Here is a 27,149-nt window from a genome sequence, read left to right on the forward strand (position 1 = left end):
TAACAGGAAAACCATGGAATAATATAATATACAACCAGGGCTTGACTCAGTGGTTTTGTTTTTGTTGTTGTTGTTGGTTTTCCGGTTTTTTTTTTTTTTTTTTTTTTTTTTTTTGACTCTGGTTTTGTCTGTGAGTGGGATACTTTCTGAGATGCACAGAGCATGAGTTTTTTTGTTTTTTTGTTTTTTGTTTTTTTTCTATCCTTCATTCTTTATCCTTTGAGGTGAGTTGGGTTTCAAGGCCTTTCTTGGTACTACCTATTGAAGCTAGACAATAGGGTTGAATGTTTCTCTATTCTCAGCTAAAGGCTGGGTCATGCTTTGTGTTTCTGTTAGCATTGCATAAGGAAATGGTTTAAAAGGACACAAAACATTGTCTAATAATAAGAAGGGCCTGAGTTACAAGAGGCAACCAGCAGATGACATTAGTCTCTGCTATCGGGGACTATGAATTTTCAATAGTAATAGGAGAAGGATTGTGCAAAATTTCAGGGGATTAACCATGCAGCCTATGTATAAAGAACAATGTAATTAAAAGGAATCTAGAATTTCAGCTTTGATAAACGTAGCTTCTTTGCTATTGGATATTTGATTCTATTTAATGGCATCTAAGTAAAGTATATTAAGAAGTTGATCTTTCATGACTATAGTTTAGAAACTATGTATAGATGGATGCTGAGATTTTCCAGAGAGATTTTACTAAGAAAATTAGCTTCAAAACAAGGAGTATTAATATGCACAATGTCATATTTATTACAGCTTTGGGCCACGGAAGCATGGTTTTGGAGTTTAAAAACTAACACTCTAAATTGAGACCCTTTGTAGCATGAGTTTTAATTAAATGGAAATTTTTTCCTAACAATAATAGCTGCTGAACTATTAGAAAGTTTGGGGTTGGGGGATCCCTGGGTGGCGCAGCGGTTTAGCGCCTGCCTTTGGCCCCGGGGCGTGATCCTGGAGACCCAGGATCGAATCCCACGTCGGGCTCCCGGTGCATGGAGCCTGCTTCTCCCTCTGCCTCTCTCTCTCTCTCTCTCTCTGTGACTATCATAAATAAATAAAAATTTAAAAAAAAAAAAAAAAGAAAGAAAGTTTGGGGTTGAATTTTTTACTTCCTGGTCTGTAGCCTGTCATAATATCTGAGGTTAATTTAGCTGCAGCGAATACTGTGGAAGAAGAAAGATTTTTGTTTTGTTACAGGGAATTGTAAGTCTTAAGAAAGGCTATATTGTCCACTTGATAAACAATCTGTGAAGGAAATGAGCCCTAGAAGGTACATCTGTAATTGAGTTGTTAGAAGTTAGTCCCCAACACCTACATTTGTTCCCTCAAGCCTAAACTCCAGGGGAATGTTTTAACAGCTGTATTTTACGTTTTCACTTCTGCAACTCATTGTAATAAGACCTGGGACCATTTGATTATTTTTGCTATGGAAAAAAAAAATTATTAATCACTGGAAGTACAAAATGTCACACCAGGATAGTAAACCTTTCACTTCTCATTTTTCTCTTTAAAAAGTTAAAAATGGCATGAGCTTAAAAAAATAATGCAAAGATAAATAATGAAGTAGTCAGCTCTTCTGAAAACTATGTTTCAAAGGAACAAGGGTTTGAAAGAAAGAGCCTGCTTATAGTGGTAAAGAGCATTATGGAGCATTAAGAGGTCAAATGCCTAGGAAAGAAGAAAGTAATTTAGTGGAATACAAAGGCTCTCTTTGACAACTAGGCTATTTGCTCTTTAAAATATTATAGAGGTTTGAATTGGGAATTCTACTGGAGTTCATAAAGTCAAATGAAGGGGTTGGAAAAAAAAAAGTGGTGAAACCTCAGTCAAGACCTTCATTAAGGAATCCATTAAAGAACCTAGGATAACTTCAACAGTCTTTTTATACCATCTCTGTCTCCTTTACCCGTCCTCTAATCCATCAGGAGCAGCACTGCCCTACTGGTTTTACAACATTCTTTGGTCATGTTAGCCTCATGGCCCAGGGCTACGAGCAAGGAGATGGGGAAATTGGTCATTACAGAGTCCATGAGAAGAATTCTGGGCCTAACAATAAAATTTACAACAAAATTGTGATCCAGATATAAAGAAAGGTGCAAATGAGTAGAGGAGGTGAGGATGATAGAAAAGAGAGAGGGATGAGAAAGAAAATGGACCAGGACAGCTGAGTGACTCAGTGATTGAGCATGTGCCTTCCGCTCAGGGTATGATCCTGGAGTTCCCAGATGAGTCCCAAGTCGGGCTCCCTGCAGGGAGCCTGCTTTTCCCTCTGCCTATGTCTCTGCCTCTCTCTCTTTCTCTCTGTGTTTTTCATGAATAAATAAATAAATCTTTTTAAAAAAAGAGAAAGAAAATGGACCAAACTTGATACCTCTTGGATATTAGATGCAAAGAAGGAAGGATTGCTGTGAGGGTCTGGAACCCTGAGTGTTTCTAGCTTCCTGCCAACCATCTGGGTATCCTATATAAGCATTTGTATTCTTTGATGCTTGGTTTCCACATCCCTAAGGTACAAGAGTGTGGGAATATGTCTTTTTTTTTTTTTTTTTTTTTTTTTTTTTTTAGGTTGCTTTGAGTCTTAAAATTTGGATTAGCCATTATTTAGGATTTTAAACCTCTGTGACTGGCCAAATGGTAAGAATATAAAAAAACAGTGAAATCAAAAAAAGACATCCAAAAAAATTTGCTGGGATAATAATTGTTTCTAAAATGGATGTGTTGGCTTAAAAGTGATGACAGGTTTGTGGAAATATTCAAGAACATTTAAAACCTATCTATTGATACCCACTGTGTTCCAGGCACTCAGTAGAATAAACATGATGCTTGCCTACTTCAGTGGAATCACTTTGTATACAAATTTACTGCCTGAACTAGAGAAAGAGCAGAAGAATGAAAGCAGGCTGGTGAAAGAGATAGCACTTAAAAATGATAGGGAATTCAACATGCCAATTCATTTTCTTGATATATGCCAGCATGAGCAAGATGGAAGAGATGAATATTCTGTACCCTGTTTCTCATTTTCCTCTTCTCAAATGTTAACAGTATCATCTCACTGTATGTAATTTCATATATTTGTCATACAACCGTGTCCTCTAAACTCAAGCCAGTTATTTCATCTCTGCTCAACCAAAGAATTAGTGATAACTCCAAGGCAGGAGGAAATATGGCTGCAGTGGTTTTATTGAGAGACATGTTGGTGTCGAACATCATTCCCTCCAAAGAGTCCATCAAGGGTAGTTTAGAGGACTGTATGTGATTTCCAGTAAAGACAAACATTCTACTTTATGGCCACAGTTAAGAGAATCCAGGAAGCAATGAAGATGGAGAAGTCTGGAATGATTAGTACTAAGGAGCTTTATGCTTTCAGTTTTATTTCCATTTTGAGACAAGGCTTGGAAAATTGAGAAGATAAAAGCAGTGTTTTTCAAAGATTAGAGTTTAAAAACTAAAAAGAACTTGGGGCATCTGTGAGACCCTTGTCTGACAGAAAGCTGAATAGCTGGGACCAGTAATGTAGATAAGCATGAGACGAGAAATAATCTCAGGCAACACGTATCATCATCAGAGCTGAGGTGCTAAACAGAACGGAATCAGCAGAAGAAAGAAGTCTAGACCAAAACTGAGTCCAAAGAGAAGGTTAATAGAGCTCAGAGTAAAGCATAGAGTAAAATCACAACTTTGGCTGTCTGCCCTTCTTTTTCTTTAATTCTTCAAATAGACAGCTACCTAAAATTTCATGTCTGCCAGAAACTGTGCTACTAATTTGTTCCTTAGTTTGGAAGACTATAAATAGCCCTAGGGCAGCAGTGAGGCAGGGTATATTTGATCAACTTCAATAATGCCACTGTCTACACAAGCCTATAATAAATTAATTACTACCAATAATACATAAACCATTTAAATATATTATCTCGAAGCTCCCAAAAACACTGCATGGAGGATAATTACTCCATTTTCCATATGAAATCACTGAGATTAATAAAGGTCAAAAAAATATTTACTGGTCTAGTAGTGAGGCTCTCGTGTCCTTCCTGTGACAAAGCCCCTGACTGCTAACTCACTTCACTGTGAGGTCATTGACTTTCTTCCCAGTCTTCTAGCTTTGGTCTTGCTCTTTCTACTATTTCAAAGATAAGAATCTTAATTTTTAAGCCAAGACAATGTTTTATTTAATGTCTAATCTCTGTGGTGTCAAGGCCTATTCACTTGAACCTTTAATTTTTATTTTTCCCTGCTACATGCCAGAGTTGACTCTGGGGAGGTAGGCATGAGTAAGATTTGTCATATTTTGGTAACATATATCCTAGCAGGGACAGCCATGTAAACAAATAAAGAGATACAGTTTTACAGAGGTTATGACAAAACTTAGAACAACTGTTCTCAAAAGTTTTTCTGATTTGCACCTATGTTGAGAGCAGCATTATGTACAATAGCCAAATTACAGAAGCAGCCAAAGTGTCCGTCGATAGATGAATGGATAAAGAAAATGTATATATATATATATATAAATATATATATTTATATATATACACACACACACACACACACACTAGAATATTATCTCGGCACAAAAAGAGTGAAATCTTGCCATTTGCAATAATATGAATGGAGCTAGAAAGTTACAAGAAGTAAAATAAGCCAGTCAGAGAAAGACAGATACCATATGATCTCACTCAGATGTGGAATTTAAGAAACTAAAATAAGCAAAGGAAAAATAAAAAAGACGTAAGCCAAAAAACGCAGAATCCTAAGTATAGAGAACAAATTAGTGGTTCCCAGAGGGGAGGTGGGTGAGGGATGTGTGAAATCAGTGAAAGGAATTAAAAGTACACTTACCTTGATGAGCACTGAGTAATACATGGAACTTGCATTACTGTATTGTACACATGAAACAAAACTAATATAACACTATATATTAACTACACTGGAATTAAAAAATTTTAAAAGGTTTTTTTTCTGCTCCAGTTCAACTTAAAAGTATGCTATCTCTGTTAGTAACAAATATTTCCCTTTGAATCCACCGAGCTGCTGATAAGCCCACCAAAGAGGCCAGGAGCCATGATTTCCCTCTCTCCTGCTCCACTAACTCCCCAGCTCCTCCCCCCAAGGATTCCTGATGTTGAGCTTACATAGAGGTGCAGTTATTTGAGATGGGGAGGAGGTACCTTAAAAGGCCATGAGTGTCACACTCAAATTTTACTTAAGAGAGATAACTGTGAGCCTGTGCCACTCAGCAAGGAGGCCAGTACCAGTAGAGGAAATAGCGAAGTAGAAACAGATGAGCGGGGGCGGGGGAAGAAACAGATGAGCCGAGAACCAGTGTGAGGTCCCTGGGAATCTACAAAGGCATTCAGAATGACTGGAATGAGAAAGTAGAGGGAGAAGTTAGAGGAGATAAGACCAAAGGGGCAATCAGACCTTACTAAATTGGAAAGGAATTTGTTCTATATCTTGTAAGCAATAAGAGATGTTGAATATGAAAATGATTTCTTTAGATTTGTATTTTAGAAAAAAAAAACTGTTGGCAATTAAAAAAAAAAAGGGCTGGCAAAAAAAATCTAAGAGATTAGCTAAAATAGTAAGGCCTGGAATAGAGCACTATCAATGTGGGGGTTCAGAAAGGAGATGCTGACTGAAAGTGCTATATTTTATCAATTCTACAACATATGTTTTTATGAATTATATATCAAGATGCATTTAATCAATGGTGTCTTAAAAACATTGGTAACCAAGCAGCAATTATAAGAGTTTCATTGTCTATACATTTATAAGCTTGGTTAAAATTGTCCTGGGAGAGTGTTGTAATTTTGTTGTTATTGCTGATGTTATAGGGTGGACAATTGCATTTTCTTAACATTCTAGTCCAGAAGAAAATTAGGATGATTTGAGGAAGGGTAGGAGTCCTGTTTATCAACTTTGAAGCTTTTGGTGAGGTTGAAAACTGACCAACATGAGTATCTGCAGCAGAGCTGCCTACTTCTTGGAATAAAAGAAATAATAATGAAGCACTATTTTAATGCTATATCACTGTTGCTCTTGATGGCTTAAAAGACAGTAATTTGGGCAAAGTCCAAGACATTGACAATTCTGGGTTGAAAAGTAATTCTAAGAAGCTGGACTCTAAATGAGAAACTTAAGGAATAACAATTTATTTTGTTGATATTTTTCTTTTCACATACAGAAAAATATGATTGATATGACAAATCTATGCCATAGAGGAAGTAAGTTAAAGGGAGCTTTTTGAATAAATACATAATTTAAATTCTACTTGCTAAAAAAGCAGTGTCAGAGATTAATTTGACTCCCCCCCATATAAATATATAATACTGTATCTTACAACATATTGTGTGTTAATTGTGATGAAATATAGAATAAAAAAATCTTTAGGAATTGGTGATTAATTGGATGTGGGGAGTGAATCATCCACTTAACAGACACAAATACTCATTCAGTGTTGACAATAATAAAAAGGTGAAAGAAAAAAAAAAGAGAATATCCTGAATAATATATCCTAGTAAGGAGCAGTGAGTTATTAAAGGTTATAATGATCATCAGGAAAATTGTTAAAATATGTGTAAAATATAGAACAGCAAAAAAAAAAAAAAAGGCAAAGTAAATTACTGTATGTTTACCATTAAGTAACTAAATAAATACAGAGCTGTTTTTAAGTCTGAGAGAGAAGGCAGCTGTATTACAGGAGAGGGATTTAAAATGATTCATTATTAATCTTTTACATTGCCTTAGCGTTCCATAATGCTAAAAAAGATTAATTACATAGCCTTGCTCAATAATTGTCTTTGAAACAGAAATAAACAGAAGTGCTGTGATTTGTTTCTTTAGGCTTATAGTCTTCAATTAATTTAACAACTCCTTTGCATATAAAGAGTCTACTAATTTTCTGATTTCTAATGGATATAAGCTAGTCTATGAATATTGCCAATTAACCATCAACCACCCCCTTGTGGAAACAGCACAACTTTATCCCATAATCAGAAAGTCCTACCTTTGGAAAATCTGTTTGATAGTTTCCACATGATATTCTTGGTGCCTTTTCAGTTCTTTTTCAATCAATATATATTCAGTATGTTATCAGACCAATTTTGAATTAAGATAATTATTAATATATATAAAAATCAGCTCTTACCTTTTCTACCTTAGATATCAGATTCTTTAACAATTATAGAATATATATCCCTTAGATAATTTGTATTGTTTGTTCTGTAACAAGAGGGATAACTGAATCTGAGTCAACGTATACAGCAATATACTTTCATATCTCCAATTTTGTTAAACTTGGTAAACTCTTTATTTACACAAAGAACTAAGAAAACTGTGAAAAATATTGACTATGTAATATAAAACAAATACTGAATTAGAATGCATCACAATTCATGAAATTTAATCCTTTTTTTTTTTTTTTTTTTTTTTTTAGTTTTATTGTTTGTTTAAGTAGGCTCCATGCCCAGCATGGAGCACAACATAGTACTTGAACTCAAAACCCTGAGACCAAGACCTGGGCTGAGATCAAGAGTCAGATGCTTAGGGGCATCTGGGTGTCTCAGTCCATTAAGCATCTGCCTTCAGCTCTGGTCATGATCCTGGAATCCTAAGATGATCCCCATGTCGTGTTGGGCTCCCTGTGTAACAGGGAGTCTGCTTCTCCCTCTGCTCCTCCCCCTGTTCATGTTCTCTCTATCATTCTCTTCAAATAAACGAATAACATGTTAAAAGAAAGAAAAAAAAACTAATGCTTAATGGACTGAACTACTGAGACACCCCCATTTTCTCAACTTTATATGGTGATTGACTCTCCTGATATATCCGTAGACCTGATATTTTCATTCCATTTGTAATTCCTATAGTCTAAAAGCCTCCGGAATAGTTGAAGAGGGGAACATTGGGACTATTTTGTACAATAATACAGGGTTTCTGATATGAGGATAATACTGTCTTGAAATATAGTGAAAACAGTTAAAATAGTAGTAACAACTCTAGATCAACTGGGATAGACCTTTTATATCTTCCTAAAAAAAAAAAAAAAAAGCATATGCATGTGTGCATGTATGTGTATATATACATATAAGGAATGTGAGCTTTAGGGTAACAATGTCCTTCAGTTGAACTCAAACTCTGTCATAGATTTCTAGGCCTGGATAAGCTGATGAACTTTTGTTTCATTAAAAATGAAATAAGATTAATTGTAAGCCTCAGTTCATATTAATTTTTTTTTAATTTTTATTTATTTATGATAATCAGAGAGAGAGAGAGAGAGAGGCAGAGAGAGGCAGAGACACAGGCAGAGGGAGAAGCAGGCTCCATGCACCGGGAGCCTGACGTGGGATTCGATCCCGGGTCTCCAGGATCGCGCCCTGGGCTAAAGGCAGGCGCCAAACCGCTGCGCCACCCAGGGATCCCCCTCAGTTCATATTATTGCTGTAAATATGGATGATCCAATCATGGAAGCAGTAGTAGGAAATGATAAGTCCTAGAGCTTGGGTTCAAATCCAGAGACTGCTATCTATGATTTAGACAGTAATTGTGGGAATGATCTAAACAACCCTTTCATCCATTTCCTCCTCAAATAAGTATACCTATACTTTATTGATTTTTTTGAGAATAAAATGAGAAATATATGTAAAAGTTGGCTATAAATGTTAGCATTACATCTGGCTCCTGGTAAACACCACATAAATATTAAATATTGTTACCTAGTTTGCAGTTTATGGTTAGCAACAGCTTTTAGTCACATCAGCTATTCTGAAAGGGGCTGAAATCAGACTGCTTCTTCCCTAAAATCAGATCTCACTTTCAGAGTTTGTCTGTGGTTGCCTGTCTTGATGACTCCCCCGGAGCTCTTCACCATTGAGGCTAGGTATTTTCTAGATTTTAACTGATCTCTTTGAACTTGACTTCTTGCCTAGAAAGTCAGTGATTTATTTATATATTGATACTTCTAGTCTTCACCATTTTTAAATTAATATCTCCCATATGTCTCTTGGTTAGGAACACCTTGAATAAATATTACAAAAATGTTTTACATTTGTATAGAGCTTTATAGTGTTTACCATGCACTTCTCCACTCTTGAGGTAAGGCCATTAGGCAAACCATTTCTTTCTCTCTTTTTTTTTTTTTTTCTAAGACTCAGATTTGCAATAAAAGTTTTACTATTACTTGATGCATAAGGAAATGCAGGTATATGTTTATACAAATGTCTTATAGTAATAACGTAAAGATAAAACTAAGGAAACACAACATGATTTTGAGCACTTTTAAGGCTGTAAAGATTAAGAAAACATTTTTATTGCATTTCAGTTTTACAAATTACAAAATATGGGTTTGATGAAATTAATGACAAACTCAGGACAGAGATAAATTTTGGATTTGTGTCTTCTAAGTTGGGCTCATTATTTTATAATGCTGAGGTTTGGCCTGGGTCCTTGGCTATCTCTGTTCTGATGAGACAAGCAAAGGAGTGACATATAAGACCCAAGAAAATAAGTGTGTGTGACTGATTCCTGAATTTGTGAGTATATAAGTTTGCTCAAAATTCTAGGTGCTCTTGGGAATTTGAATTTAATTCTGTGAGAAGGAAAACAAATCATTTAGTGAGGAAAAGCACACAGCCCACCTATATATTAGATTTTGTAGTTTGTAAATCACTTTCTCAATCATTATCACACTTGAATGTTTATCTTTACATAGTTATTAAAGTCACATTGTTTAGCAGTCAAGACATTTCAGAACACTAGAAGGCAGCTAGTTAGTATGACTGCCATGTAGTGTGGTAGAAAAACATTAATTACACTTTATGTCATTATTAATTCTCTTCACAGGGGGCAGAAAATAGAAACTACTTAGATTCAGAGCCTTAGATTGGAGTAAATGAAACTCAAAAGATTCTTCTAGAAATGTACTTACACAACCCTTTTCCCATGAATTTGATGTTTGGAATATGACTGAGTGAAGCATTTATTACTGAAATTGATTCTCACTCTCCTTTTTATTTTTTTAAATAAGATTTTGTTTGTTCATTTATGAGATATGGAGAAAGAGGGAGGCAGAGGGAGAAGCAGGCTCCCCACGGAGCAGGGAACCCGATGCAGGACTCAATCCGAGGACTCTGGGATCATGACCTGAGCCACAGGCAGAAACTTAACCAACGGAGCCACCCAGATACCCAATCCTCACTTTCAAACATATAAGTTACAACATTAATATTTATCAACAATCTATCCTTATTAATATTTTGTTTTTATTATTATTTCACATGAGTTGTATGAGTGAATTATTTCAAGATGATCAAGCTAGTGATTGATACAACTAGAAGTATTAGAGTTAAGACTATGGCTACTAAGAAACATCCAATAAGGAAAAATGTTCCCTTTATTAAGCTAAGTAGCAGGAGAAAAGAGGCCATCTCTGTGTCAGAGAAAAACTGGCCTGTGAGATGCTGACAACATATTCTCGGCTGTTGCAGTCTGCTGTAGCAGAGGTGCCTAGAGAACACTCAGGCCTCTCAGTTGAGTGTACCTGCTGAAAAAAGTTGACTCTAAGCTAAAGTTAAGCAGGAGTTTTGTAGGTCGAGTGAGCGTAGGAGAAGCGGTCATCAGTGACTTGAGCATCTTTTTAGTTGTATAACCAAACCTACCTTAGATGGAACAAAAATCAAATTCAATGTATTAAACTCATTTTAATATAGATGAATCTATTTTAAGATTATTTTAAATTGCAAAAATGGCAATGCTTAGTATAAAAAAACATTGACTATTACCAAATTTAGAACAGTGAGAATCTTCCCTTTTTCTTCTACCCATTATCACTCCATAAAGGTAACTCTAGTTATCAATTTAATGAATATCTTTCTAGATATTTTCTGTGCATATATAAACACATGCACATTGTATATTAAACTTACCAATATGCAAACTTGCTTTTCTCACTTAATGCATTGTGAATGTTTTTCATCTATTCACATACGTATTTAATTCATTCACTTTAATTATTATGATCTTCCCATTGGACAATATAACTCATTCAATAAACATTTAGGTTACCTAGCTTTTATTGCTATTATAAAAAGAAATATTGGGGTGCCTGGGTGGCTCAGTTAAGCATCTGCCTTCAGCTCAGGTCATGATCCCAGGGTCCTGGGTTTTAACCCCCCATGGAGCCCCCACATCCATTAGGCTCCCTGCCTAGCAGGGAGTCCTCTTCTCCCTCTTCCTCTGCCTGCCACTCCCCCTGTTTGTGCTCTCGATGTCAAATAAATTAATAAAGACTCTTAAAAATGTCATAGCGAATATCCTTGTACAAGAAATTAATCTCTTGTTGCCATTTCTCCTTAGAATAAGTTCAGGTAGGTAAAAATTCTGGTATAAGGATTACTACAAATATTTTAAATGCAGCTTTGGCTCTTTGAGATACCACTTTGGGGTTTAAATGCGAAGAGGCAACACATCCAAAAAAGAATGATATTTTTACAAATACATGTTTTTTTGTTTTGTTTCGTTTTGTTTTTACCGTTGCAGATCAAACTTCCACCATTAATGGTTTAGTTCTATTTCTTCCTGGAGATACAAAACTTCATATAACAATTCTATCTTCTCCGTGATAATGACAGGAAAACTGTGTGTCAAACCAGCCCAGGTATATTTTGAAGTTTCAGTGTATAGAACTATGTAGGAATACAAGTGATCACTTTGGTAACTAGTTTTTCGCCTCTTCACTGGGTAAGGTCCTAGAGGCTTGAATCTTTCCTATTGTGAACCAGTTGAAATGGTATACATTTAATCTTTTTCACAGCGTTTTTCCATGAGCAGGAGATTTTTTTTCTTAAAGTCTGGTTTCCATTGAAATCATTCCTGTTTTTCCTTTTAGGGCTGGACGAGGACTTTACGGAATTGACAGTATGCCAGATCTCCGCAGGAAGAAAACTTTGCCTATTGTACGAGATGTGGTAAGTCACTCCTGGTTAATTCTCTTTGATTGCATGTGTCACCTTTTTCTTCATTAGATGTCATTTTGGCCTTCATATTAAGTGCCTTGCCTGTATTTCATAGAATAAAATATATAAGAAACTGGATTATACCAAGTATTGCACTTATCATTTCTTTAAAATCTATTAGATGAATGAAATAACTGTAACCTGACAACTTTTTTTTTTTTTTAAAGTGTTCTCCCCTCTACCAAAGTCCCTGTGGGGCTTGAACTTATGACCCCAAACCAAGAGTTGCAGGCCCTACTGACCACCCAGACAGGCACCCCTTAACAGCATTTTATGTTGTTGAAATTACAAACAGTTAAAACCCCAAAAAAGTCACACATCTCACACAGCATGCCAAGTGAGCTGCTGCATTTGGGCTTTGATGTGTACAATGTTGCAAATGACCACAAGTTTAATACAGGCTTTGAGTCTTGATCTGAACTTCCTCACCTTAAAGCAGTGAATTTTCTACTTTAAAAAGCAGCACATAATATTAACCAATTATTTATTAAGATCTAATTACATTTTTTTTTATCTAATTACATTAAAAAGTGATTCAACTATCTTGTGGCTCCCAAGTTATCAAAACCTTTATGAAGCCTACACATAACTTTCAGTAACTCAAAATCTCCTATAACAAAATATGCTGGGGACCACCTACAGATAAAAAGAATTGATAGTGGTCTGCATTAGGTTATAAAAATAAATAGCCTATCAGCATGAAACAAAGTGTTTTCTATTATCTAAATTGTCTTCACATTTTTTTCTGGAGGCATATTCTTAGTAGTTTATGACATGAAAATATGTTTTATCTAAGAGAAATAGAAATTTCCCTTTCAGCAACAATGTACACAGTTTTTTATATCAGCAATTTTTAATTTTACAATGGAAACTGTCATCTGAAAACCATCATGGTGGTTTTAAATTAGGAAAGTTAAAACCTTGATTGGAAAGATCTTATACTGAAAAGCATGACATGTCTGAACAGCTCATATTTCTGCCATTGTAAAGTGACATTATTTTAAAGTGTTAGGTTTATTTTAACATCATTTTGCTCTTTTCTCACCTTTCTTATGTCTAATTATTTACATTTTGTTTCCTCTGACTTGGAATCTTCAGGCCATGGTAAGTGTAATATTTTCCATATTTCTCAGTATTTACTGCACTTACTCTTGAGATAAAAGAGGGCAAGATGGGGAAATAAAAAGAAAATAAGTATAAGGAATAAGAAATTTGGGTTCTCCAGGAATTTACAATCTAGTTCAGTTCTGAAAGATACACCAAATTATATATACAACAGATGCTGATAGACTAAAATAGAATTCAGATATAATTTTAAGGATAATAGGTGTCAGAGTTGGAAGATCATCTTGGATGAGTCCTTGGAGGTAAGCCCTCGAAAGGTTTACATAGTAGAGATGGAGATGGGTGGACATTGACTTTCTCAGAATAGTGCTGAATTTTTATCTGAGTTTATGGCTTTGTAGCTCCAAAAAGAAACATTGAAGCCTGAGTACATAATTCTACTATGACTTCCCTTTGCTCCTAATGGGATAACATATTGAGCATTCCCATATAAAACTTCTGATTTCCAAAGTTCTCTACAGCACTGCTGAGTGCATTAAAGCACATACATTTCAGGTGGGAGCAATGTAATGGTTCTATTTTATAGTAGGGAAACTAAAGGGACTTGACTTTTAATTAATCACCTAAATTATCAGTGTTGAGATTGGAAAACCAATCTGGCTATAATGGTTTTCATCTATAAAACGAATACTTAGAAAAATAACCTGGTTAGATATGAAAAAATATTCTGAGGAACTGTGAACAACTCAAAGATCATCTAACATGACTTTTGTATCAGTGACATCGCACAGACCATCTGGCTCTGTACCAGTGGCTATGTTTTATAAAGGAATGCTCATATGTTTTTCCTTGGGGAAAAGCAAAGTTATAGAAGCCTCTTGCTAGCCTAGAAACCCACGGGTGATCATTTTGCCTTGCTGAGCCTCAGTTTTGTCATCTGCAAAATGTAGGGATTGGGATACATGGGGACTTTTTTCATTTTTGATGTTCTATGATTCCACATTTTGGATGAACTAGCTGACTACTGAAAATAGCCGATCCCTATTGACTAAAGAAAAACTAATTATAGTTTGCATTCTTACATTTTCATGTGCTGCTGAGCAATATATTCATGGCAGCCACCTCACATGCCAGTAACTCCTAATTCTGTTAATTTTAGACTTTGGCTGCCCGGAAATCTGGACTCTCCGTGGCTATGGTGATTAGGACATCACTAAACAATGAGGAACTGGTAGGTGCAGAGTCAATGACTACGTATTGTTCATAGTCCAGGGGAAAATGATTCTGCTTAAGCCACTCAGTTGTAATATTGATTCCGAAGTTCCAGAAATAACTAGGAATATGGGGAAAGTATGACGTCAACAAATTTCCTCAGGGCCTTAGTTTCACTATCATACAGATTCTCCTCTGCTGATCAAATATGCATGTGCCTATCCATTTTTATAAATGCTATTCCATCCTCACACAGTTTATCTGTAATTCCCCCCCCTGAAAAAAATCTTACTACCTTTTTTTTGTATGGTTCAAGTTTTGCCTCCTTTATGAGGCTGTCCCAAACATTTTCCTCCTCTTCTGACTGAATATTTTGTTTCCTCCTCTGGGCTTTTGTAGCATTTAATCATGACCTCTATAGTGTAATATGGCAAGAATGAAGGTTGCTTGGGGTGAGTTGCATCTGTACGCTAAACTAGCATTGTTATATCTAGCAAGTTATCTAACTTCCTTGAGTCTGATTTTCCTTCATCTGTAAAGTGAGATAATAAGAAAAATTATTAAGGGAGTGGAAATGTGTTTAACACTTGGCATAGCTTAGAGTATAGTAAAAAAAAAAAAACGCAAGTTGCTGGTTTTATTATTTTTGTAAGCTATTTTATTATTTTGCATAAATCTTTCCTTTATTTTTTTGGATATTTTTTATTGGAGTTTGATTTGCCAACATATAGCATATCACCCAGTGGTCATCCCGTCAAGTGCCCTCCTCAGTGCTCGTCACCCAGTCACCCCAACCGCCCACCCACCTCCCCTTCCACTACCCCTTGTTCATTTCCCAGAGTTAGGAGTCTCTTGTGTTCTGTTACCCTCACTGATATTTCTCACTCATTTTCTCCCCTTTCCCCTTTAATCCCTTTCACTATTTTTTATATTCCCCAAATGAATGAGAACATATAATGTTTGTCCTTCTCCGATTGACTTATTTCACTCAGCATAATACCCTCCAGTTCCATCCACATTGAAGCAAATGGTGGGTATTCGTCATTTCTATGGCTGAGTAATATTCCATTGTATACACAGACCACATCTTCTTTATCCATTCATCTTTCGATGGACACTGAGGCTCCTTCCACAGTTTGGCTATTGTGGACATTGCTGCTATAAACATTGGGGTGCAGGTGTCCCGGCATTTCACTGCATCTGTATCTTTGGGGTAAACCCCCAGCAGTGCAATTGCTGGGTCGTAGGGCAGGTCTATTTTTAACTCTTTGAGGAATCTCCACTCAGTTTTCCAGAGTGGCTGCAGTTCACATTCCCACCAACAGTGCAAGAGGGTTCCCCTTTCTCCACATCCTCTCCAACATTTGTTGTCTCCTGTCTTGTTAATGTTCCCCATTCCCACTGGTGTGAGGTGGTATCTCATTGTGGTTTTGATTTGTATTTCCCTGATGGCCAGTGATGCGGAGCATTTTCTCATGTGCTTGTTGGCCATGTCTATGTCTTCTTTGGTGAAATTTCTGTTCATGTCTTTTGCCCATTTAATGATTGGATTGTTTGTTTCTTTGCTGTTGAGTTTAATAAGTTCTTTGGATACTAGCCCTTTATCTGATATGTCATTTGCAAATATCTTCTCCCATTCTATAGATTGTCTTTTAGTTTTGTTGACTGTTTCTTTTGCTGTGCAGAAGCTTTTAATCTTGATTAAGTTCCAATAGTTCATTTTTGCTTTTGTTTCCCTTGCCTTCATAGGTCTATCTTGCAAGATGTTGATGTGGCCAAGTTCAGAAATGGTGTTACCTGTCTTTTCCTCTAGGATTTTGATGGATTCTTGTCTCACATTTAGATCTTTCATCCATTTTGAGTTTATCTTTGTGTAGGGTGTAAGAGAATGGTCTAGTTTCATTCTTCTGCATGTAGATGTCCAATTTTCCCAGCACCATTTATTGAAGATACTGTCCTTTTTCCAGCAGATAGTCTTTCCTGCTTTGTCGAATATTAATCGACCATAGAGTTGAGGGCCCATTTCTGGGTTCTCTATTGTGTTCCTTTGATCTATGTGTCTGTTTTTGTGCCAGTCCCACACTGTCTTGATGACCACAGCTTTGTAGTACAACCTGAAATCTGGCATTGTGATGCCCCCAGCTCTGGTTTTCTTTTTCAATATTCCCCTGGCTATTCGGGGTCTTTTCTGATTCCACACAAATCTTAAAATGATTTGTTCCAACTCTCTGAAGAAAGTCCATGGTATTTTGATAGGGATTGCATTGAATGTGTAAATTTCCCTGGGAGCATTGACATTTTCACAATATTAATTCTTCCAATCCATAGGCATGGAATATTTTTCCATCTCTTTGTGTCTTCCTCAATTTCTTTCAGAAGTGTTCTGTAGTTTTTAGGGTGTAGATCCTTTACCTCTTTTTTTTAATTTTTATTTATTTATGATAGTCACACACACAGAGAGAGAGAGAGAGAGAGAGAGGCAGAGACACAGGCAGAGGGAGAAGCAGGCTCCATGGACCGGGAGCCCAACATGGGATTTGATCCCAGGTCTCCAGGATCGTGCCCTGGGCCAAAGGCAGGCGCCAAACCGCTGCACCACCCAAGGATCCCTCCTTTACCTCTTTGTAAACCTTTCCTTTAGATGCTAATATTCTTAAGGGTAGCACTGCATCTTTGTTGTTCCTGTGAAATACTTTGATCCCTATTGCTTAGTATGAGGTCTGGCATGAAGTAGATACTTTGTAAATTCTTGTTGAATGAAAGACCCAACATGATTAGAAAATACAAGTAGGCTGCAAATATCTAGGTCAGGGATTCTTAAATTTGGCTCATTAGAATCACCTGTGGGAGCTTTAAACCATGCAGATGCCTGGGTCTCACTCCCAGTGATTCTGATTTAATTGGCTTCAGATGTGGTCTGGGTATAAGGGGTTTTTAAAAAACTATCCGGCAATTCTGATGTGCAGTGGATGTTGTGACCGGGTAACTCCTTCCTGCCCAGCCAGTCTACTGTAGTTTGGATATAAGAAAAATTAAACATCCTCTGGTGTAAGAGAAAGCACCATATTGCTTGCTGAATCTTGAAGTATCTAGTCTTTTGTTTTTGAAGGGGTAATCAAGATTGAGGGTTTTTATCATTAAACTCATATTATTCCTTCTTTCAAAAAAATTTAAAATATGGTATTTGGTCTGAAGTACAAATTTTTATTCCTATGAAAAGTTTATAGGAAAGAGATAGAAATTAGAAGAGCTACTCCACTCTCTGAGGCCCTGAATGGGGAGCACACCCTCACTTTATGGTTAAATTAGTTATTGATTTACTTTTCATCCACTTAAAAATACATTGTATTTCTTCAGTTTCAGAAGACCTATGTAAAAGACTTTTCTGTATGTGTGTTGGGTGGATGAAAGGAGTCCATCAGCTCCCTCTCAAATTCCTAAAGCCCATTTCCCTGGGGCCCATGTCTCAAAAAGTAAATGAAATATGACTTCTACACAACAGGTGTATCAAATGTCACCCTTGACAAGCTGTCACATTAAGTCATTACATGGGCAACTAACATAAATGCTGAAGCAAATAATTTCCACTTTACCATGCTGTAAGTCTTCCTAGGCACCCTCAATGTGAAAGCATGAAATATGTGTCTTTACCTGAAGGAAAACAGCTTGGCCATGTGGAAAATATCAAACAGTAACACATCTGTTTTAATTAAAGAGATGTATGGTAAAAAGTTCAGTCAGCTCTTCCAAGGCAGGAAAGGGCTCTAAAGTCTGATGTAAGGTGACAGTGGGTTAGCCAGAACCACCCCCGTTGACACTCTGTGAGCCGTGGGTGAAGCACTGCCATGTGCCCCCATCCATCACCAATTCTATTTCACCCACAGGGAGCTATTGGGGCTGATCAGAAATCTCAGTCTAAAAAGCCCTTAAGGACCATAATTGCTGAACATTTCTATCTGGCCTAGTAACACAAGAAAGAATAATAATCTGGTGTCCATAGATCACAATAGTAGTGTGCCTGACACTATATTATCCAGTTTTGTGCTTGATTTCATAAAGTGATAGTTTCCTAGGTATAGCCCCAACAGTGGGGCAATCCAAGTAAAACCATTCAATAAGTCAAATATTAATTGAGTGTCTACTATGTGTCAGGCATTGTCTCAGATTCTGGAAATGAGACAGTGAACAACTAGCTATAAATCCCTGCCATCATGAGGCTTATAATAGAGTGAGTGGGGAGCTGAAACACTGTGTTCTGCACTCCTATTGCTACAGGTCATAATGAAGGCTTCCAACAGGTGAGAGTATTTAAATTGACAGTGCCAAATGAGGATTTTTGGAAACTCAAGTAAAGTGAGGAACCCCCAAACCTGAAAGGGATTCTAGAATGCTGTGTATCTGTCTAGTTAATTTGTATCTTACTGTGGCTGGGGGGCTGATCTAAAGGCTTACTTCCAGAAAGTGTCAATTCTCAGTCAAGCTTGCTTTATCCAGGAGAGAAGAGGCCCGCCTTCTAATACTAAAGGCCTGATGAAAGGGATTTACAATAATTATGCATGGGAATAATTTGATCAGACCCGGGCCCTGTCCCTAGCATAATACTAGAAAGGTGACATGGAAACAGGTCAGAACATCTGTCTGGTGCCTAGGGTCAGTCAGGATGCTGCTGGCTCACCATACACCTCTTAACCTTGGACTTCTCCTCAAGAACAGGAACTATTTCAAACCACGTGATGTAATTGAAGTGATATGGCCTGAATTTGAATTTCAGCTCTACCTCTTACTCCTTCCAGGACTCGATACTTTTTGCCTCCCTGAGACTTCTTCATCTCATCTGTATAAGGAAGGTAGTCGTACTTATCTCACAGTTTGTGGGAATTAAAAAGAAAATTGCCTCACCAGGCAGAGCAGGTGGCTGTCTGGGAAGTGGGGAAGAGAGCCGCAATGAGGTATCCAGAGTATATGCTGAATCCAGTGCCTCTGGGTCACCTTTGCAGCGGAGAGTCAGATTCCAGTGTGCACTGATATGGGACTCCATCTAATCACAAATTTAAATAATTTTCTCTTGTTTACAAGTATTGTTATTGGTCCTACTTCTATTTTGCTTCAAGAGCAGTCTTGTCTTCAAGAGCACAGATAGATATATGTCCAGCTCCACTATTTACTAGTTGGGGGAACTTGGACCAGTTACTGAAACTCTCTTGACCTTGATTTTCTTACATGTTTGCTAATTATATAAGATTTTGCATTGGTGGCCTATGGTTTACTGTCTTTGAGCAATCTTGGCATCAATAAACTAGCTTTGTAAAATAAGTTGGGAAGCTGTCCTTTTTATCACTTTTCTGGAATATTTTGTATAAAGTTAAAGTTGTTTCTCTGCCTTGAAGGATGGGCAAACTTGCCTCTAACCCCATCTTGTGGGAGCACCTGGGTGGCTTAGTTGGTTAAGTGTTTGCCTTCAGCTTGTATATTATCCTAGAAGTTCGAGCCCCATGTTGGGTTCCCTGCTCATTGGGGAGCCTGCTTCTCCCTTGCCCTCTGCCTGCCTCTCCCCCTGCTTGTGCTCTCTCTGTGTCAAATAAATAAAATCTTAAAAAATAAATAAAAAGAAAAAATAAAACTGTCTTGTAATTTTTTTCAGAGTAGTTGTTTGACTACCTTCAAATTTAGTGTAATAATCACATCCATGTTCTTTAAATACTTGTTCTTGAGTCAATTTTGATAATTCATATTTTTCTCCAGAACATTGTTTTTTTTCCTAAAATTTCATTAAATTGTTTATATAATTATACAGTTTATAAATTTTGCTGTTTTCGCCTGATTTGTACTTTTTCTTCTTCTTTTTTTTTAAATCAGTACTTCAAGAGATTTCTCTGGTGTTTTTGACTTCATATTGTTTGTTTTCTATTTTATTTCTTTTCTTATTTAGACTCATCTTCTGCCATCTTTGTATTCACCATGAAGCTACTTTTCTAACATTCTGAGTTGAATATTCTGAGTTTTAAAAATTTTTATTATTATTGCATACACAGAAAAGAATACTTACAACATAAGAAACTGTTATCCATAAAAGCTTTAGAAAGAGAAAAATATTTAATAAGTGACGTTATTATTTTGACTCTTCAATTTAGAGTGTTTATTCTCTCAAAGACAAACCAAATGAACTTTATTATTGTTACTACATTGTATTCAGAGGACATATATTGTATATTCAGTGATTAGCATTTAATGGACTAATTTGTGGCTTAGTTGATTATCAGTTTTGTAGATACCCCATATGAGCTTTTTTTGTTGGGTACATGTTTTGGGACTTCTGTATTCCTGATAAATTGTTTCTTTCAACTTTGCTAATAATCCTATTAATTTCTTAAATGCTTTTTACTTAAAATAGTTTCTCTATACTACTAATACTCCTCTACCAAATTGATATAATCACTATTTCCGTGATAGAACTTTCTCTAGCTCCTTCTGTAAGTCTTAATGTGTTTTATGTGTATCTCACATAGCTTTTCTTTCTTTTTTCTTTCTTTTTTTTTTTTTTTCCTCCCAGAGAGGGAAAGAAGGTGTGAAGGGCAGAGGAAGAGGGACAGAGAGAATCTCAAGCAGGCTCCACACCCAGCACAGAGCTCAACTTGGGGCTATATCTCACATAGCTGACCTGAGCATCAGCTACTTAACCAACTGAGCCATCCAGGCACCCTGTGTATATCATGTAGCTTAATTTTATTTATTTTTAAGATTTTATTTAATTATTTGTGAGAGAGATCTTGCAGGAGCAGGGGGAGAGGCAGTAGGAGAGGGAGAAGCAAGTTCCCCACTGAGCAGGGAGTCCAATGTAGGACTTTATCCCAGACCCTGGGATCATGACCTGATTGGAAGGCAGACATTTAACCAACTGAGCCACCCAGGTGCTCTCCATATAGCTTAGTTTTAAATTCAGTCTGAGAATTTGCCTTTCTACAGGTGAATTTAGTCAACTTATACTTACCATAATATATTTGAGCTTAGCTCTATTACTTTTTAAAAATATACTGTGTTTTCTTTTTACTTTCTTTTCCAAGTTTCATTTGTGAAGATTGACTTGTGTTTTCCCTCTTCTTCAACAAATGGATTAAAATGCTCTAGACCGTTTATTTTAATATAGTGGATGTTTCCTAAATGTTTAATGAAAATACGACTTCTTTTATTGAAGTATAATTAACACAGTGTTATATTAGTTTCAGGGGTATAACATTAATTTGGCAATTCTATGCATTGCTTGGGGTTTACCATGGTAAGTGTAGTCACCATCTGTTCCTATACAATGTTATTACAATATTATTGAATATATTCCCTATGCTGTATTTTTCATCTCTGATTTATTTTATAACTGAAAGTTTTTATTTCTTAATACCCTTTATCTGTTTCACTCATTTCCCCCCCACCTCCATTTAGGCAATCACCAGTTTATTGTCTTTAAGTCTTATTTGTATATTCACCTGTTTTTCATTGTTTTTATTTTTTAAAATTTTTATTTAAATTCTAGTTAACATACAGTATTATACTAGTTTCAGATGTACAATACACAGATTCAACACTCCCATACCATACCTGGTGCTTATCATGTCATGTGCCCTCCTTCATCCCCATCACCTATCCCACCCATTCTACCTACCTCCGTTCTGGTCACCATAAGATTTTTCTTTATAATTAAGGGTCTGTTTCTTGTTTGCCTCTCTCTCTTGTTCCTTTGCTTGTTTGTTTAATTTCTTAAATTGCACATATGCATGAAATCATACGCTTTTTGTCTTTCTCTGACTTAATTCACTTACCATAAGCTGTTTAAGTCCATTCTTTTATCACAAATGGCTAGATCTCATTCTTTTTTATGGACAAGTAATATTCCACTGTGCATGTGTGCCTCTGTGTGTATACCACTCCTTCTTTGTCCATTCATCTATCGATGGACACCTGTGTTGCTTTCATATCTTGACTATTATAAAGAATGCAGCAATAAATATAAGGGTACATATAAAATTTTCAAATTAATGTGTTCATTTTCGTTGGGTAAATATTCTCTAGTAGAATTACTGGATTGTATGGTTCTTCTATTTTTAATTTTTTGAGGAACCTCCATACTGTTTTCCACAGTGGTTGTAGAACTTACATTCCCACCAACCGTGCATGGTGATTCCCTTTCTCCACATCCTCACCCATACTTGTTATCTTATTTTTGATATTCATCATTCGGATTGGTGTGAAGTGATATCTCATTGTGGTTTAGATTAGTATTTACCTGATGGATAGTGTTATTGGACATCTTTTCATGTGTCTGTTGGCCATCTGTATGTTTTCTTTGGAAAAATGTCTATATAGATCCAATTATTTTTTAACTGGATTGCTTATTTTTGGTGTTGAATTATATAAGTTCTTCATCTATTTTGGACATTAATCCCATATCAGATATATCATTTGCAAATATATTCTCCCATTCAGTGAGTTGTCATTATGTTTTGTTGATAGTTTTCTTTGCTGTGCAAAACCTTTTTATTTTGGTATCGTCCCAATAATTTATTTTTGCTTTTGTTTCTTTTGCCTCAGGAGACATATCCAGAAACATGTTAAGTTCATGCCTTATCTTTTCTTTCAGGAGGCTTATGGTTTCAAGTGTGACATCTAGGTCTTTAATCATGTTTTAAAAGATTTTCTTTATTTATTCATGAGAGAGAGAGAGAGAGAGGCAGAGACACAGGCAGAGGGAGAAGCAGGCTCCATGCAGGGAGCCTGATGTGGGACTCGATCCCGGGTCTCCAGGAACATGCCCTGAGCTGAAGGCGGCGCTAAACTGCTGAGCCACCAGGGCTGCCCGGTATGTAATCATTTTGAGTTTGTGTGTTTGGTATATTAAAAAGTAGTTCACTTTTTCCATCATCATTTACTGAAGAGATTTTCTCTTCCATTGGATATTCTTACCCCTTATGTCGTATTAATTGACTATACTGGTGTGGGTTTATCTTAGGTCTCTCTATCCTGTTCTATTGATCTCTGTCTAGTGTTGTGCCATTACCATACTGTTTTGATTACTACAGTTTTGTAGTATATCTTAAAGTGTAGGCTTCTGATACCTCCAGCTTTATTCTTTCTCAAGATTGCTTTGGCTATTTGAGGTCTTTTGTAGTTCCATACAAATTTTAGGATTATTTGTTCTAGTTCTGTGAAGAATGCTATCACTATTTTGATAGGGATTACACTGAACCTGTAGTTTGCTTTGGGAAGTGTGGACATTTTAACAATATTCTTATAACATATGAGCATGGATGCACCTTTCTACTTCTGTCATCTTCAATTTCTCTGAACAACATAGTTTTTAGAATATAGTTTTTTTACTTTCTTGATTAAATTTATTCTTAGGTATTTTATTATTTTTGGTTCAATTGTAAATGAGTTGTTTTCTTAATTTCTCTTTTTAACTGCTTCATTGTCAGTGTATAGAAACACAACAAACTTGTGTTTATTAATTTTGTGTCCTATAACTTTCACCAAATTATCAGTGCTAATAGTTGTTTTGGTGGAGACATTAGGGTTTTCTATATGCAGTATCATGGTATCTATAAATAGTGACAGCCTTACTTCTTCCTTACCAATTTGGATGCTTTTTATTTTTGTGTGTGTGTCTGATTGCTGCAGCTAGAATTTCCAGTACTATGTTGAATCAAAGTGCCAAGATTGGACATCCTTGTCTTGTTCCTGCTCTTAGACGAAAAGCTTTCAGCTTTCCACCATTGAGTATGATGTTAGCTGTGAGTTTTTCATATATGGCCTTTATTATGTTGAGGTATGTTCCCTCTAAACCTACTTTGTTAAAAGGTATTTTTTTATCGTGAATGGGTTTTGTGTTTTATCAAATGCTTTTCCTACATCTATTGAGATGATTATATATATGTATATATATATGTAATTATATATAAATATATATATATATAAAATTCTCTTGTTAATGTGATGTATTACATTGATTTGTGAATATTAAACCACCCTTATGTCCCTGGAATAAGTCATATTTGGCCATTTAACCATGGAGCATGATTTTTTTTTAAATTTTCATTTATTTATGATAGTCACACAGAGAGAGAGAGAGGCAGAGACACAGGCAGAGGGAGAAGCAGGCTCCATGCACCGGGAGCCCGACGTGGGACTTGATCCCGGGTCTCCAGGATCGCGCCCTGGGCCAAAGGCAGGCGCCAAACCACTGTGCCACCCAGGGATCCCATGGAGCATGATTTTTAAAAAATGTGCTAATTTCTAAAATTTGTTGACGATATTTGCATCTGTGTTCATTGAAGATGCTGGCCTGCAATTTTCTTTTTTGTAGTATCTTTGTCTTCAGACTTTAAAGCTAGTAATTCTGTCCTAAAAAATTATCTACAAATGTTTAATGTCTCATTACTACCCTCAATCCCCATATTAAGTAAAAGGCAAGTCTAAATGTCACATCTGAGAATAGCCTGAAAACCTCAAGTTTGTAGCCCATGGAGTTTAATTGGATCCCAAAGACAACCTTTGGGTTTCCATCAAATCAGCTTTCACGTTTCTGACAGTAAGCTCCTTTCCCCCTAACACCCCTACCCCTGCCCAACTGGAGAATCTATTTCTTTTGGGCTCTTTTACATATTAAAATATTTTTTCCAACACTTCTCTAGTAGACTATATCAACTTAGTCGGCCATGTTGCCAGATCAGTTTTCCAATGTGTAAAATAAATATATCAATACTGCTAGAGTACTTTTGGGGACATCAGTGAGATAACAAATGGAAAGATGTAAGGTGATATGACTTGGTTTTGATTTGCATTTCTTTGATGATTGGTAATAGTGAATATCTTTTCATTTGCCTTTTTAGCCATACCTATGTCTTTTGTTGGAAACTGTGTATTCAGGTCTTCTGCCCATTTTTAAATCAGGTTGTTTGTTTTCTAGCTTTTGAGTTTTATGAGTTCATGATATATTTTGCATATTAGTCTCTTATCAGATATATGATTTTCAAATATATTCTTCCATTCAGCAGGTTGTATTTTCATTTTGTTGATGGTTTCCCTTACTCTGCAGCAGCTTTTTAGTTTAATGTAGTCCCACTTACTTATTTATTGCTTTTGTTGCCTCTTCTTTTTGTGTCAAATCCAGAAAAAAAAAAAAAAAAAAATCATCGCCATGACCAGTGTCAAGGAACTTACCACCTATGTTTTCTTCTAGGAGTCTGATTCACTTCTTATTATTCAAGTCTTTAATTAATTTCTTATTAATTTTTTGTGAGGTCCATTTGATTCTTTTGCATGTAGCTGTTCAGTTTCCCTAACATATTTCTTGAAAAGACACTGTCCTTTTCCCATTGTATATCTTTAATTCCTTTATCATAATTTATTAGTCATATGTGTGTGGTTTTATTTCTGAATTCTATTTTGTTATATTGATCTATGTGTCTGTTTCTTTTTTTTTTTTATTTTTTTTTTATTTTTTTTTATGTGTCTGTTTCTATGCAGTAAATACTGTTGTGATTGTTATTATTTTTTAATAAATTTTTATTTATGATAGTCACAGGGAGAGAGAGAGAGAGAGAGAGAGAGAGAGAGAGGCAGAGACACAGGCAGAGGGAGAAGCAGGCTCCACACACTGGGAGCCCGACATGGGATTCGATCCCGGGTCTCCAGGATCGCGCCCTGGGCCAAAGGCAGGCGCCAAACCACTGTGCCACCCAGGGATCTCCTGTTGTGATTATTATATCTTTGAAATAAAGTTTGAAATCAGGGAGTGTAATGCCTGCAGTTTTTGTTTTAAGATTGCATTGTCTATTTGGAATTTTGTGGTTCCATGAAAATTTTAAGATTGGTTATTGTATTTTTGTGAAAATTGCCTTTGGAATTTTCATAGGGAATGCACTGAGTCTATATGTGGTTTTGGGTAGTTTGAGCATTTTAATGATACTCTTATAACTTGTGAGCATGGCATATCTTTTATTGTGTCTTCTCTAATTTCTTTCATTAATATCTTAAACTTTTCAGTGTATAGATCTTTCATCTCATTAGTTAAATTTGTCCCTAGGTTTTTATTCTTTTTTGATGTGTGTAAATTAAATTTCTTAATTTCTCTGATAATTTGTTATTCATGTGTAGAAATGTACCACATCTTTGTGTATTGATGCTATATCATGAAAATTTACTAAGTTTATTTTATTCTGTTTTTTTTTTTTTTTTTTTTTTTTTTTTGGTGGAGTCTTTAGAGCTGTATAAACATATTTTCATTTAAAGTTTGAATTGGAGTAAAAGCGGCACATATAGTACATGACAAATCTACCCTAATTTGTTTCCAGAACATATTTTCTGTCATAACAAGTATATCCTATATTGTACTCTTCTTGAATTATTGAATCATCATCTTTATCATTTTCACTCTCTTTATTTGGACTTACTGAGTAAGTTACTTAGGTCAGTGATAATTAGTGTTGGTTAACAAACAGTATAAGTAAAAACAAAGTACTTACACTTTTCCAAAGATAGGCATATAATTTTTGGTCTCTCTTGACATTTTCAGATACAAAACTTTACCTGAATAACTTTATCTTTTACAGCCATTCTCATGTGATGATTATTCTCATGAGTAAATTGGACCTGAAACTGAGCAATTTTTTTATGATTTACTTATTTTAGACAGAGAGAGCATGAGTGGTGAGGGGAGAAGACTGGGGTGGGAAAAAGAGAGAGAGAGAGAGAAGCAGACTCCCCCACTGAACAGAGAGCCCAATCCAGGGCTCAATCTCACAAGATCATGACCTGAGCTGAAATCAAGAATCAGAATCAAATGGTAAACCGAGTTGCTCAGGTGCCCTAAAATTA

At 36.0% G+C, this 27,149-nt stretch overlaps 1 protein-coding gene across 1 annotated transcript in view; it reads left to right on the forward strand.

Moving 5' to 3' along the window:
- Positions 1-27,149, forward strand: part of UNC13C (unc-13 homolog C) — a 540,818-nt gene that overhangs the window by 172,781 nt on the left and 340,888 nt on the right. Inside the window, exons 4-6 of the mRNA XM_049104442.1 lie at positions 11,882-11,960; positions 13,107-13,112; positions 14,233-14,304. Coding sequence (XP_048960399.1) covers positions 11,882-11,960; positions 13,107-13,112; positions 14,233-14,304 — 157 coding nt within the window. The remainder of the gene's footprint in view (positions 1-11,881; positions 11,961-13,106; positions 13,113-14,232; positions 14,305-27,149) is intronic.

This window comes from Canis lupus, chromosome 30, assembly GCF_003254725.2.
Source record: "Canis lupus dingo isolate Sandy chromosome 30, ASM325472v2, whole genome shotgun sequence".
Taxonomy (NCBI): Eukaryota; Metazoa; Chordata; class Mammalia; order Carnivora; family Canidae; genus Canis; species Canis lupus.